We start from the raw sequence: 13073 nt of genomic DNA, 5'->3' as shown, positions 1-13073 counted from the left end.
GGAAAGAAGCTAGTAGAAACATGGCGGTAGGTCTATAGTTGTTGTGTGAATATTTAGCTCGTGTGAGTATATGTTATGTGCAGGGTTATTGTACGATTCATAGTGCGGCCGTATAACGCACTAAGTGTCCGCGTTATTATTGCGGCAGTTAATAGTACGCGTATTGTGCGGCAGTAATAGTATACGGTATATTTATAGGTTGCGGCGTTAATTAGTGTATGCGTAGTGTAGAGCGTGTCCTACACATACAGTGTGGTGCTGTGTACATGTGACGCGTGGCGCGCGCGGGCCCAGCCCGGGCGTTTGGTTCAAGGATTAGAGTATGATGTTCAAGATTGAGACAGGCCCGTAGCCAGGGCGTTTATGTTGGGGAGGGGGTTCGTTTTTCAATGTTAAGCAATTTGCTCGGCAGGGGCGTGTACGGATTTGTACCAAGGGGGGTTAACCGTAACCAAGTATTAGAGACACGCGAAGCGGGGGGTCTGGGGAAACAGGTAACCCCAACCCCTCCCCCAGTAAATTTTTAAAATTACACCCCCTCAGAAATGGAGTCAGATGCGTTTTCTGCGTGAGAAGGGGCGTCGCGACTCCACTGGACCCCCCTGTACACGCCCCTGCTCTATGGGCGGCGAAGCGACTAGGCGAGGAGCAAGCGACCGAGCGGGGACGAGGTGCGGGGAGGGGGCGTGTTCACTGTTACACCCTCGCCGCACGATGGAGATTTTGCAATTATTCACTAAAATGGAGCGACCTGAGGTGAAATTCTTGAAATTTTCAACAATTATTATTTTTTTTGCTTGGGGGGAGGCTCGGGGGGGGGGGTTTCGTTCGAACCCGCCCGACCCCCCTGGGCTACGGGCCTGCTTGTAGACCTAACGTCATTTGCCCGTAACATGGCGGCGGTAGCCCCTTTAATCCTGACAGGGCCCAGGGGGTTCTTAGAAGCGTGTTGTTTGTGCATTTCACGAGAAACATGATATGACTTTACAGGAAGTGCTTGAAAAACTGCGTTCAAGGACACACTCGCCGTTTCGACTGTTTCTCACATTGCCCCGTGCGAGAATTCCCGTGATGTGTCCTGTGCTACGGCCCTCAAAGTGTATCTGCGTATTTATGCGACGCCGGTATTTACGACATGATGACTACTACTAGCTCTATATAGTCTATAGCCCGGCGCTACAGTTGCCGCTGACAGTACAGCGGGCAACGCTTGCCGCGCTGGCCCAGTACCAGTTCACGCATACAAGTAACGTGCGGCTGACCGCCGCGGCAACTGTACGCGGGCTATAGCCCACGTTCATTAACTGCCGCAGGGCTATAGAACATTTTTCAGCTAGATTTTCGTAACTGCAACCTGTTACCACCTGTCCCACGCAAAATGGATCGCAAACGCTAAATGATCGGGCTTTTTAACACTTATTTTTATCTACATGGACATCTCACCTATCTTTTGAATACTTTCCACAACTTTACACCATGTATTTATCCGTTTATTCTAAAAATGCCAAGCACTACTTGCAAATTCGTTTGAAATGCTGTGTGTACACGCGTGACGTCACCCGAAATGTAGCTGCATCAATAGCGGATATATAAGCAAAACACATGGCAGCTATACACTGTGGCAGCTATGATGCAGCTACATTTTGGGTGACGTCACGCGTGTACACAAAGCATTTCAAACGGAATTTACAAGTAGTGCTGGCACTTTTAAGAATAAATTGATAAATAATGGTGATAAAGTTGTGGAAAGTGTTCAAAAGCATAGGTAGAGATGTCCATTAAGATAAAATAAGTTGTTAAAAGCCAGATCATTTTTGCGTTTTGCGATCATTTTCATGGAGACAGGTTGTAACAGGTGTGCGGTTACGAAATCTAGCTGAAAATGTTCTATAGCCATGCCACAGGCACTTGGAACGTCTCAATAAAAAAAAATTAATGCTAAATAAACACGAAATGTACGCAAAGTCTTAATGTTTCTCCTACTCTATTTCGCCTATAATTACTTGTAAATGCCGGTCAAATGCCTCATCTGCAACACACAGCGTACACCGCATGCCTGCCCGCCTGTGCTGATGTAGACAACAACTGAATATTTAGAGCAGGTATGAAAACCGATTGAAAAATTTGCTCGCAGCTCGCTCATTTCAAACCATCACATCTCGAAATACACATCTACAGCTTCCATCTTTGGTATCTATGTGTACATAAATGTTCACTTGTTCGAATTATATCTCTGGCCTTTGTTGCCTTACCTACTCACCCAGAGATATCTCTCGTGAATCCTGCAGGAAATGTTCTCTCCGTGAAAATGTAAAGAGGACGTTATCATCCGAGAATCCCTAACGGCGCTACTATTCGATTGATCGCTGTAGTCGTAATGTGTGTTCGTGGCGTCCTGCGCCGGCGCATTGTGCTTGCTTGGCGGGCCCTCGAAATGGTAGCTCGGAGGCCGGCAGCAGCTCATCCCGGATCAATGCGCCCCATTACTCGTTGTATAAACAGACATCTCGTCCTCTTTACATTTTCACGGAAGAAACATTTCCTGCAGGATTTCACGAGATATCTCTGGCGGAGTAGGTATAGAACTAAATGCCAGCAGTTATATTCGACAAGTGATCATTTATGTACACATAATACCAAGATTGAAAGCTGTAGGATGTGTATTCGAGATGTGATGGTTTGAAATGAAGCGAGCTCGATGGCGAATTTTTCAATCCCGCTTTCCTACCTGCTCTCTTATTCATGCTTGTTTGTGTACGCGCAGCACAGGGTGTGTGCGGTACTTGTGTGTTGCAGATGAGCATGTTGACCGGCATTTACAGGGTGATTATGAGCAAATAAGTAAGAGAAACATTAGACTTTCGTGCTTTATTTACCATTAATTTTTTTTATTGAGACGTTCCAAGTGCCTGTGAGCCCTGCAGCAGTTAATAAACGCGTATAGTACTAGAGCTAAAGCGGATGATGCTACTTGCTCCTCCGCAGTAAATTACCTGGAAATCTGTGATATTCGTCGCTTTTTCGGAAAGTCATAATGAAATAAGAAAAGTACAGGGGGGGACTGGTATTCGCTCCCACCTCGATTACTCCATCGAGTAACTAAGCCGAGAGGTGCGACCGGGTACCAGTCTAGCGTCAGGGGGGGGGGTGCATACAGTGGTCATCCTCATAGCCAGCTAACATCTGAGAAGCCGCTGCCGGCCCGCGCGGGCTGCATACAATTCTTCCAGTTCTGTTGGATGCATTCTGTACATTAATTAATATATCTATCTATGTTTCCTAAATTAATCTGGTTACACAAGGTGAATGCTTGCCTGTTTCTTTTCGTCCCTACTTTCATGTCTTTCGTATTCACTCTTCTATTATAACTCATGATATTTCCATGTATATATATCGTTAGGTTAGGGTTCGTTTAGAGGTTAGGGTTAGGGTATTAGCAGGAATATTTTTAATTTTAAAATTGTTTAAAGGGACAGTAGCTCATAGGATTTTACTGCATCAACTGTACTTATTGTATAACAAATCGTCTATCCACATGTATTTGTCACCAGATACTTAATAATTATTACACATCAACGCTACGAAATTTGAACGGCGCATGACACCCGCGACCGTGCTGCCACCCTGAAAAGTTGCGTATTTGCATTTTTGATTTTGCAGGTAAATGACGACGAGGCTAATCACAAAAAAGTGCAATTATATTTATACCTAAATGCTATTTAAGCGAAACGATATTCATATTTAGGGCAAATTTATCCATTTATAACTGAAACTATATGTCGTTATAAGATAATTACAATCCTTTTGCTTTTTAAATGATAATAAAGAAATACCCTCCGTCTGTAGCCTTGGCTGGAAAGTCCGTTGCGCAACTTTCTCAGATCGTGCGCTTTGAGTGGCGCCACCGTCGTTGTAATCAAACTCGTAGTCGTTAGTTTTAAAACATTTAAAAAAAGTTATTTCTAATGGTGATTGAACCATGAAACTTTTTATGTTAGCGCAATTATAACCTAAATTAGCTGAAAATAACCCTAGAACCTAGAGGCTACTGTTTCCTTAACTTGTTTACATCTGTATTTATAACTATTTTCTATTTCTTTGGCCATTGCAGTTTCAAAGCGGACCGTCCAAATCACGGGCTGCACGGCTCGCTGGCTAATACGCACACACAACACACAGATACACACACACACACACACACACACACATACACAACACGCACGCACGCACACACACAATACGTAGCTTATGAAACTATAGCCCTCTGCTCCGCCGCAGGGCTATAGAAATACTATGGCAGTTTTGTAGTAAGCAAAGACAACTTTTTGCGCTTAATAACTTCTTCGGTATGCCAAATAAGCACATTCTCTGCCGGACAAATGTCTTAAGTTACTGCAAACACTAAAATTAAACTGCAAACTAACGGTTAAATGTTTGTACTTGCTATATTACTCGTTCGACGAAGATTATTTACCAACTTGTCACCGCCATTTTTCGTTGCGTGGCGCTAGCGCGGTTCCGGCGCTAGTGACGGGGACAATGTATTTCCAAGTGGAGGTGTGGGCAGGTTGCACGCGGTTGCAGGCTGTTGCGGCAGACAGAGGACCGATGGCAAAGAGCCGCGTATCGATGGAGAAACAGGAGAATACGCGTCTATCCGATGGCTATTTATCGAGTTATGCCGTATTTTCTGAGATTTATTGGATGAACACAACAAGAAACCGCCATGTCCGCCATGTTCGGTGCGACTAAAATCGGCAATCGACCTGATTTCCAAGGCAAGTAAAGTTTTCGTTATGATAATTATTAAGTTGTTGCAGATTTATGTTTTCTGATTTTTAATGTTTTTATATTTATTTATGTGTGTATATGATGCTTAATTATGCTTGATTCTGTTTTTCTAAGTATTTATTTTTATCTATAAATATGACTATCGTCAACGTAGCATTTCCGTTGCTATGGCAATTCTCTCTGTAATCTCAGTGCTCACTACGGACAACATGCCTGATCATATAAATTCGGCTCTGCAAACTCTTGTTCGACAACATGTCTGATCATATAAATTCGGCTTTGCAAACTGTTGTCAACTCTCTTAAGCTACCGTTCGAGCTTGGAACTGAACAGAAACAAATATTAGTAGCTGCTGCCCAGAAACGGCACACTTTTGGGATATTGCCGACTGGATATGGAAAGAGCGAATGTTTTGGGCTGTTTAGCCTTCCGATGGATGAAGTACGTATTAAACAGCATTATTTCTAGAACTATACATCTGACTATGTCAAAGCTATGTAAATATATAAATATATTTGTGTGTGTGTATGTGTGTGCGCGCGCTCCCGCGTGCGTGCGTGCGTGCGTGTTTTCATCCATTCTCCCCAATGTATAATTATATCAGCACTGACATTATAGTTATACGTTCTCCTACAGTTGCATCCTGAAACCCAGCACATCACGTTGGTGATTTCACCGTTACGGAGCCTCATGCTTGACCAGGTCTCGAGATGGTCCAGTCGAGGCGTTAGGTGTGCAGCTCTTCTGCGAAAGCAGGACATGAAGCAGGAAACTGTGGCAGGTAAGGAATTTCCCATCACCAAATGAAAGAAGAACACATTTTAAAATGTTTTTACAGATCAACATTAAATAAAAGTAGAAAACATTCTTTTTAATATTTTACCGATTTACACTAAATGTAGCTCTAGTAACAATAGTCCGCGTACAGTTGCCTGCGACAACTGTACGCGGGCTATAGTTACTAGAGCTACACTAAATGAAACAAAAAATGTACAATCATTTTTTTACAGACCTCCACAAAGGAGTATGCAAAATCGTTTACTCGTCACCAGAAGCCATAATGACACCGATATGGTGGGAGTGGGTCCGGCTTTCTAAGAACAGCATCACCTTGCTTTGCATTGATGAGGCCCACTGTCTCGCTAAATGGTGAGCATGCAATAGAAGCGTTACTATGTGGAGCATACAGCCACGATTATATTTCATGGAGTGTATGGAGTAAATTACAATGTAATGCATGGTGCCATCACCGCTTACATCTTTGTGAATTTAAATAAAAAACTAATTTTTTGTTGTTGAAAATGTCTAAATTAGGGGCGGGACCTTCAGAGAGCAATATCTGAAGATAGTAGAGCTCAGATGTCGCTTGGCGAGTACACCTGTGATGATGCTCACTGCGACAGCGACCTCTGAAATGGTCACGGCAATAATCGGCGCCATGCACTTGAAAGAAGACGCCGTTCTAAAGGTCGCACGTCTTCCTGATAGGTACATACACAATGCTCACAATACTTAATTGAATTTTTTTTACACCAATGACACTGATACTAAATGTACATAGTTGTATATAAGTACACATAGTGTATATAACATTTCTGATTTTGAAATATACATTGATTTTGAAAAATACCTTAGAAATATTCTGTACACAGACCAAACATTCACTTAACAGTGAAAACTCTGCCGAGTAAAGCCTTTGATAAAGCGCTCGGATGGTATGTATCCGAAATCAAAGCCAAAGGCAGCCTGGCAACAAAAGCCCTCATTTATGCAAGGTATTTTTCTATTACTCTAAGTAGGAGTAATAAATTGTGAAGTAGTACGTATTTACAAAAGTGAGGCTGAAGGCTACAAGTACACCTCAAATGGGATCAGTCAATATAAACATACATTTTCAAATACACTTTTTAGCATAGTCATTACAAACGTTACTAATGAGTGGCTACAAAAGGCTTATTCGCTATTTGCAGACAAGTGGACCATGTTGCTTCCATCTATCACTGGCTGATGCTAGAGCTTGGGTCTGCTGCCTATTCAAGCAGCACGCGTGATGTTCACAGCAGAGTGGTGGAGATGTATCACTCCTCAACGGATGCAGACAGCCACACCCGTATCGCCAGCAGTGTTGTGGATGCACAGTCTGCTCTATGATGTGTTGTGGCGACCATCGCCTTCGGCATGGGAATCAACATTTCCAACATTGACATTGTCATTCACTGGGGCCCATCAGCTGGCATAATGACGTATTGGCAGGAAGTGGGCAGGTGTGCGCGCGATGGTAGACCTGGACGTGCTATTATGTACATTTACCCAGGTTCCATAGACAAGAGGCGAGTTGACGAGCCTATGCGCATGTTATTGCTGTCTGCACAGGCTGATGAAACATGCCTTCGCAAAGGAATTTTGCAGTTCCTCTTCACTCCTGGCATGGACAATAATGCACTGCAAAACTGCTCTAAGCCAAACTCCTGCTGCTGTATATGTGACAAGAAGTTGCTGGAACAGCCACAGATGCCAGGTAGGTTATACATTTTTAATTTGACGCCATGAATCCATGGCATGTGAGAATTTGTACAGTTTCCTACCAAGCCTTACTGGAGAGAACAGTTGGTTGGGTGCTTCAAAGTTAGGGAAAGCATCGTGCTCTCGCCCAGGAATGTAGTCGCAGAGTGAGTCGCTGCTATATTCTGTCACGAACCGGCTCACGTCGGCTTTGTAGAGATTTGGCCGGCGCTTACGATTCGGAGTTCTCATGTCCACGAGGCCAACATCTGTGAATCCGTCGTCGAGTGTTCGGCCATAGGGTCCGGACATCTGTGAACATCTCTTCACTGTCTGAGGAGTGTAGTTGCCGTTGGAGTTGGCCAGCAGTTCTGTTTGAGAAATGTACAATGTAAACATGTCAGGGAATTTCATAGTTTGCATTATTATGTGTCTAGGAAATAAACAAAAAACATGGTTTAGCAAAGCTTAGCCGTTGTACGCTCAACAAACCTTTGAAGTCCCGATTAATGTGTTCATTACACAGGTCCAGACCAATGTTGCCACCTGGTTTCCCGTTCAAGTTCGCAACCCTGTTCCACATGAGGTGATGCCTTATTTGTGGAGGGGCGTATCCTCCTACACCTATAGAGTTGTAAACATAGAAGAATAATTTAAATTGCTGACAGACCTAACCTTGTGGTCAATTGTTTAAAAAACGGTTTTCCCCTATACGTTCTCACACTTAGAGCAACATGAACTTTGATTTGCTTGTAAACTTACATGCCAGGAAGTGATGGGCAATTGTGAAATATTTAGGATGGCGCCTGTTCCAAAATTGTAACATGTCCATCTTCCAATCATCAAGCATTGCTGCACCATCCCCTTCACGCACCGCCATCCTTCTAGACAGGTGCGAGAGGCCTTCCCACATTATTGCCTTTGTGTGGTTGCGGACGCAGTCATCACCTTCTGCTTCTAGATGGCATGCTTCACCACAATACCATGCATCTGGAATGATTGAAATAATTATGTCATTTTTTCTCAATAATAGCACAACAAGATGGCTATAGTTTACCCCCGATAAACAATCACTGTTTACCTGGGAGACATTCGTCCTGTGCAATCCCTTTGCAGCTCTTGTGATACCACTCGGCATTCCTGCAATGCTGCTTCAGGGCGCATTGCACCATATCTTCTGCACGCTTGTGGTGGCAGGAGCAGTACACGTAAGTGGAACTACCAGCGCATTCGCTGCTGCAGTACCAATCTTCATCAGAAGATGGCTCTTGCTTCAGTTGCACGCAACTTATGTGGTACCAGCCCACTTTGCATGATAAGCTGCAGCACAGTACCATGACATCGTCTTTCTCTATAACCAGAAAAAGATATAAAAATACCTCAATTACTGATTTAATCATTGTGTCTGAGTTTTACTTCTCGATAAACAGGTTTTTTCTTGAGTTTGCATAATACGCATACCTGCTTGACACGTGCAGAAAACGGAGTCATCAACAGCACTGTCCGGTGATTCGTCTGCATATGCTTTTGCAGCAAACCTGATCCCATCCATGTCAGGTTGCTCCCAGCAGAAGTCGACCACTTCTTGGGCGAGACGGTGAAGCCAATCTAGTTGGTCTTCACTCGTTCCCTGGCTAGGGAAGCTTTTCATGGTGGTTTCTTGCAGCTGCATAGCGCAGAGCAACACGTAGCCATCTGTAGTAAACTGTAAATAAATAAGTGAACCATTTCTTAAGACCAAATGGGCTCAGTTTCAATGCACAAAATATTGTAAGCATGCATGCTGTGCTTCTATCTCGTATACATTATTGCTGCTATTGAGTTTGCTTCTGCGAGCTGTCTCATTGTATTGTATTTTAACTTACTTCATACATGTCCCATACATGCTGGAAGTTGGACATCACATCCTTTCGAAGGGCTCGATGGTTGAAGTCCGATTTCAGCTGGCTAATGGTCCCTCTGTCAGCTATACTTGCTCCAACGAAAAACCTGTTATTGGAGTCCTATACGAGAAGAAATGAGACAGTTAGATATGTATGGTATTATTTCATTTATATATATAAATGGACTTATTAGAAAAAAAAGCTTTCATTTGCAAAAAATAAGAAATAAAAAATCCTTATGGATCATGCTGGTGAACCAATTTATTTTATTTTATCTAGCTATAAGGTAATCGTTGTTGTTCAGATGTTTATCTATAGCTGTTTTCAGCAAATATTTATTACTAACCTGAAGAAGCAGAATTTCCTTATGGAATTCCTGGGGTGCTGCCCACATGGAATCCAGGCGGTGATGCCAGTTCTCACCGTTGTTGCGCGCATGCTGTGTATGGATTATGCGCTCTATAGAGAGGCCATCTCCACCAACCAAATTTTCAACAGGTTTGCCTTCTTTTACAGCGACATATTGCTGAAGGTGCTCAAGCACAGCGACCATGCCAGACGTCGTCGAAGGATTGGCATCGACAACTTCTATGCTTACCTAGAATTCGAAAACAATAACATACAGCATGGTTACTTACTAAAAAAAAAAAAAAAGTGTAAGGTCAAGTCCAGAAGCATGGCAAAACAGAGATAAATTGGACAATTGCATTACATTGTCATGCACAATATAACAAACTTACAAACTCAGAGCGCTCCTGCATTTGGGAGAACCCCCAATGAATGATGAACAATATAGTGACATAGTGCAGTTGTGTACTAACTGTACCTCTAAATTCTGCTTCCAGAGTAGGAGCTGTTGATCGTGCTCTGCTCCCAACCGATCGACGTTATTCCGTGCACCTCCAACCCCTTGGCTGATGCCCATGTGACAGAGTGTCCGGAAGACCTTGTGTGGAGCTCCCTGCCGCCATAACTCGACACCAACACTCTGCTGCACGAAGTTGAATTTTTTAGGCGACTTCTTGTGCAGTGCTACTGCAAGCATGTGGCCAAGGCTCCTGTCTTGCTCCGCCTTTACCTCGTGTGGTCGAAGGTTCCTGCAATTAAATATGTCAAGATATCGTCTGCACCTGACATTTAATTGCGGAGTGTTAATTGTTAGCAGGAAAATGACTTTGAGCTATTATAGTAGTGTGAACAGTGTGAGAATTTATTGTGATGAAGTAAACTACAAAAAATCCCTAACAAAAAAGTAACCTTTTGCAGCCTTTCCGTCCTCTGGAAGTCTGCCTTCTGATCTGCCTTGCAACTGGCAATGTGGCATTAAAGCATGCCACTGTTGCAGGCATGATCGGCGCCAACTCATTAATTGCTGACGACCACGAAAACCTGGCCAGGGTTTCACGTGACAGCTTTTCAGTCAGAATTAGGCCTTGCTCCTGTTGTACCATCCTGAACTGAAGTTTAAAATTATGGTTACAAATTATTATTATTATTGTTTACATTTTCATGTTAAATACTGATTGATGTGATTCATTGATGATGTGATTCAATGATTATAGATTTTTTTTTTACTTTTCAGTGTATACGCTAGATCCACTTACATATAAATTAAGTGTAAAAAAGGGCCATCACATAGAAAAATACAACTTACCTCTTTCTTTATTATTGTGCATGCTGTTTCGATGAGTGCCTTTTTTGCCGCCTTTGAGTTATGGGCTAATATGGCAAATCCAGCTAGATATCGAAATGATTCGAAGTATTCAGTCGCTTTTTGGATATATGTTTTATTTAGCTGAGCCTCGCTGTTGCTCTCTGAGGCTGACGATGGCAAAACTGGTGACGGAGAGTGAAATGATGGTAGAGGTGGTTCAGTCAACTTTGGCGTTGAGAATGAAGCTTGCCGTTTAGAAGGCTGTGCTGGTGTCGAACTCGAACTACCAGGAGCAGACTCTGTGTGTTTGATTGGAGTTTTTCTATCCTGCCATCTTCGCTTTCCCGATTTCGTCGTATGTTTTGCTACCATTTTAAGTTTTGATAAACAAGCGGTGCAAATGAAATTTCCAGGTATAAAAAATTTTTGGGGTGATTTCTGAAACACTTTGCCAAACGTTCTAGGAGTGGTAATGGATAAGACAGAAATCCGCTTGAATCCTTTAAGTTTTTGCTCAAAAATAGAGTCGCAAACCACACAGGTTGCCATAATTTAAAAAGATATTTTGTTACATATTTTAAAATTGATTGTTACCAGAATTATTACTATGCCTATTTATACGAATATAAATGCACTGTATTATGTGGATTTTGTATTTTTAGTAAATATAATATTATATATACTATGTGTGTGTAAATTTCCACACACGCACTCTTCAATTGTAATTACAACTTGTCTTCACTAGACAGCTGCAGCCTTAATGTTTGTTTTGACCTAATTATTTTACTTCAATAATGTTCAAATACTCCGATTAATGACACATTCCTAAAGCGCGCGCACACACACAGAGTCAAAGGTGATCTTGATTTTCGTAAATCGCGCGCTTTCAAGGTACCGCTACGTCATCAGCTTATGATTGCGTATACAGCGACACCTCAAGTTCAACGTGGTGCATATATCAGAATTGTTTCGGATTTTCCGCGTACCGATCGCAACGCATGCGCAGTGGAGCTATGGCGGTCCGAGTTGATTTGAAAGTTTACTTCGGCTCTTGAAATTTGTAGGTAGCTTAGCTAACTAAGGTATTAGTTTTAATAACGACGCTTGAATACTATAAGATGAATGTTATACTTAATACTGAACAAGGCAGAAATCCTTAGATCATTATTTTATTTGAGATATACGTAATTGTTCGGTAGTTTTTGTACAGCTACAAGATTTTTCAATGGATGGATGTCAGGCGGTGTATTGACGTTAGTCACACTGCCTGGTTGGGTTACAACACTGACAGTGTTACTGTTACTGTTAGTGTTAAGTGTACGCAATGCCAATTGTTACCATAACCAAGGAGGTAGATACACAGTATGTATATCTACATAAATACATATATATATATGTACTATATAGTATGCATATCTATTATACATTAGATATACATGCAATAAGTGTAAATGATATATATGATCTAGCTCCCTTACCATAACAAGCAAATTCGTCCGCCATGTCTGAAACTGGATCACGTGATATACTTTGGCGAGCTCGCCCAGACCTCGCCTACGATAAACAGCCAATAGGAAATCAGTTGTTCACCGTTTGCGTTGTGTAAATACATTAATTATTCTTCAGCGTAAACGTCATAGATGATAGAAATAATATAGATAACCTATACTATCTATCTATATTATTTCTATGGTATACGTATATCAAGAGTCCATAATAGAGACTCTATACATAATACCAGAAGTAGATAGGGAATATTGGTTATAGGGAATAGGGGATAATAGGCTCCCTGACTTCCTATTATATATTTCTGATAATATCAGGAGTAGATAAGAGGGAAACTCCTGATAATATGAACTCTTGACGTATATATAGGTGTCTCTATATATTGCTATGGTGTGGGCAGAGGCGTATCTAGGAAAAACAGCGCCCGGGGCAAGTGCTAAAATTGCGCCCCTTCCAACTTCCGAGGCTCTCCGGGAACTGCCGAACTGATACGCCCAACAGGCCTACGTAGGCGCCGTAGTAGCCTAGCTACGGCCCGGCAGGGGCGTAAATCCGTACCGAGGAGTGGGGGGGATGATCGGCGATAGCCATCACGTACTAGCACGAGCACAAGCCCACACATACACACACACACACACACACACACACACACACACACCCACACACATACATACACACACACAAACGAACAAACAACAAACATACACATACACACACAAACGAACAAACAACAAACA

At 42.4% G+C, this 13073-nt stretch overlaps 3 protein-coding genes across 3 annotated transcripts; 1 reads left to right on the top strand and 2 right to left on the bottom strand.

Moving 5' to 3' along the window:
* The first annotated feature begins 4539 nt into the window (after positions 1–4539).
* On the top strand, positions 4540–6942 carry LOC106809357 (probable ATP-dependent DNA helicase RecS). The gene is made up of 6 exons (XM_014812421.1): positions 4540–4683; positions 5428–5572; positions 5802–5940; positions 6106–6279; positions 6444–6566; positions 6762–6942. Exons 1-6 carry the CDS (start codon positions 4540–4542, stop codon positions 6940–6942), a joined length of 906 nt encoding a protein of 301 aa, XP_014667907.1.
* On the bottom strand, positions 5729–8134 carry LOC106809360. The gene is made up of 3 exons (XM_014812425.1): positions 8056–8134; positions 7786–7917; positions 5729–7664 (listed from the first exon to the last, which is right to left on the bottom strand). Exons 1-3 carry the CDS (start codon positions 8123–8125, stop codon positions 7315–7317), a joined length of 552 nt encoding a protein of 183 aa, XP_014667911.1. The 5' UTR covers positions 8126–8134; the 3' UTR covers positions 5729–7314.
* Positions 8135–8846: 712 nt separating this feature from the next.
* Positions 8847–12497, bottom strand: LOC106809356. Its single transcript, XM_014812420.1, has 7 exons — positions 10831–12497; positions 10434–10633; positions 10003–10273; positions 9523–9774; positions 9159–9296; positions 8890–8998; positions 8847–8854 (listed from the first exon to the last, which is right to left on the bottom strand). Exons 1-7 carry the CDS (start codon positions 11377–11379, stop codon positions 8847–8849), a joined length of 1527 nt encoding a protein of 508 aa, XP_014667906.1. The 5' UTR covers positions 11380–12497.
* Between the last annotated feature and the right edge of the window lie 576 nt (positions 12498–13073).

Source organism: Priapulus caudatus, unplaced genomic scaffold (genome assembly GCF_000485595.1).
Source record: "Priapulus caudatus unplaced genomic scaffold, Priapulus_caudatus-5.0.1 Scaffold348, whole genome shotgun sequence".
Taxonomy (NCBI): Eukaryota; Metazoa; Priapulida; class Priapulimorpha; order Priapulimorphida; family Priapulidae; genus Priapulus; species Priapulus caudatus.
This window is presented reverse-complemented; position numbering and strand designations above follow the sequence as displayed.

Bases quoted from the DNA above. Each gene is read 5' to 3' on its own strand.
- LOC106809356 (XM_014812420.1), bottom strand. From the start codon at position 11,379: ATGGCAACCTGTGTGGTTTGCGACTCTATTTTTGAGCAAAAACTTAAA. The intron at 10,274-10,433 runs GTTACTTTTTTG...ATTTAATTGCAG, and splicing joins GGACGGAAAGGCTGCAAAAG to GAACCTTCGACCACACGAGG. The intron at 8,999-9,158 runs GTAAGTTAAAAT...ATTTATTTACAG, and splicing joins ATGTATGGGACATGTATGAA to TTTACTACAGATGGCTACGT.
- LOC106809360 (XM_014812425.1), bottom strand. From the start codon at position 8,125: ATGGACATGTTACAATTTTGGAACAGGCGCCATCCTAAATATTTCACA. The intron at 7,918-8,055 runs GTAAGTTTACAA...ACAACTCTATAG, and splicing joins TGCCCATCACTTCCTGGCAT to GTGTAGGAGGATACGCCCCT. The intron at 7,665-7,785 runs GTTTGTTGAGCG...TTTCTCAAACAG, and splicing joins CATTAATCGGGACTTCAAAG to AACTGCTGGCCAACTCCAAC.
- LOC106809357 (XM_014812421.1), top strand. From the start codon at position 4,540: ATGTATTTCCAAGTGGAGGTGTGGGCAGGTTGCACGCGGTTGCAGGCT. The intron at 4,684-5,427 runs GTATTTTCTGAG...GTTCTCCTACAG, and splicing joins GCTATTTATCGAGTTATGCC to TTGCATCCTGAAACCCAGCA. The intron at 6,567-6,761 runs GTATTTTTCTAT...CGCTATTTGCAG, and splicing joins AAAGCCCTCATTTATGCAAG to ACAAGTGGACCATGTTGCTT.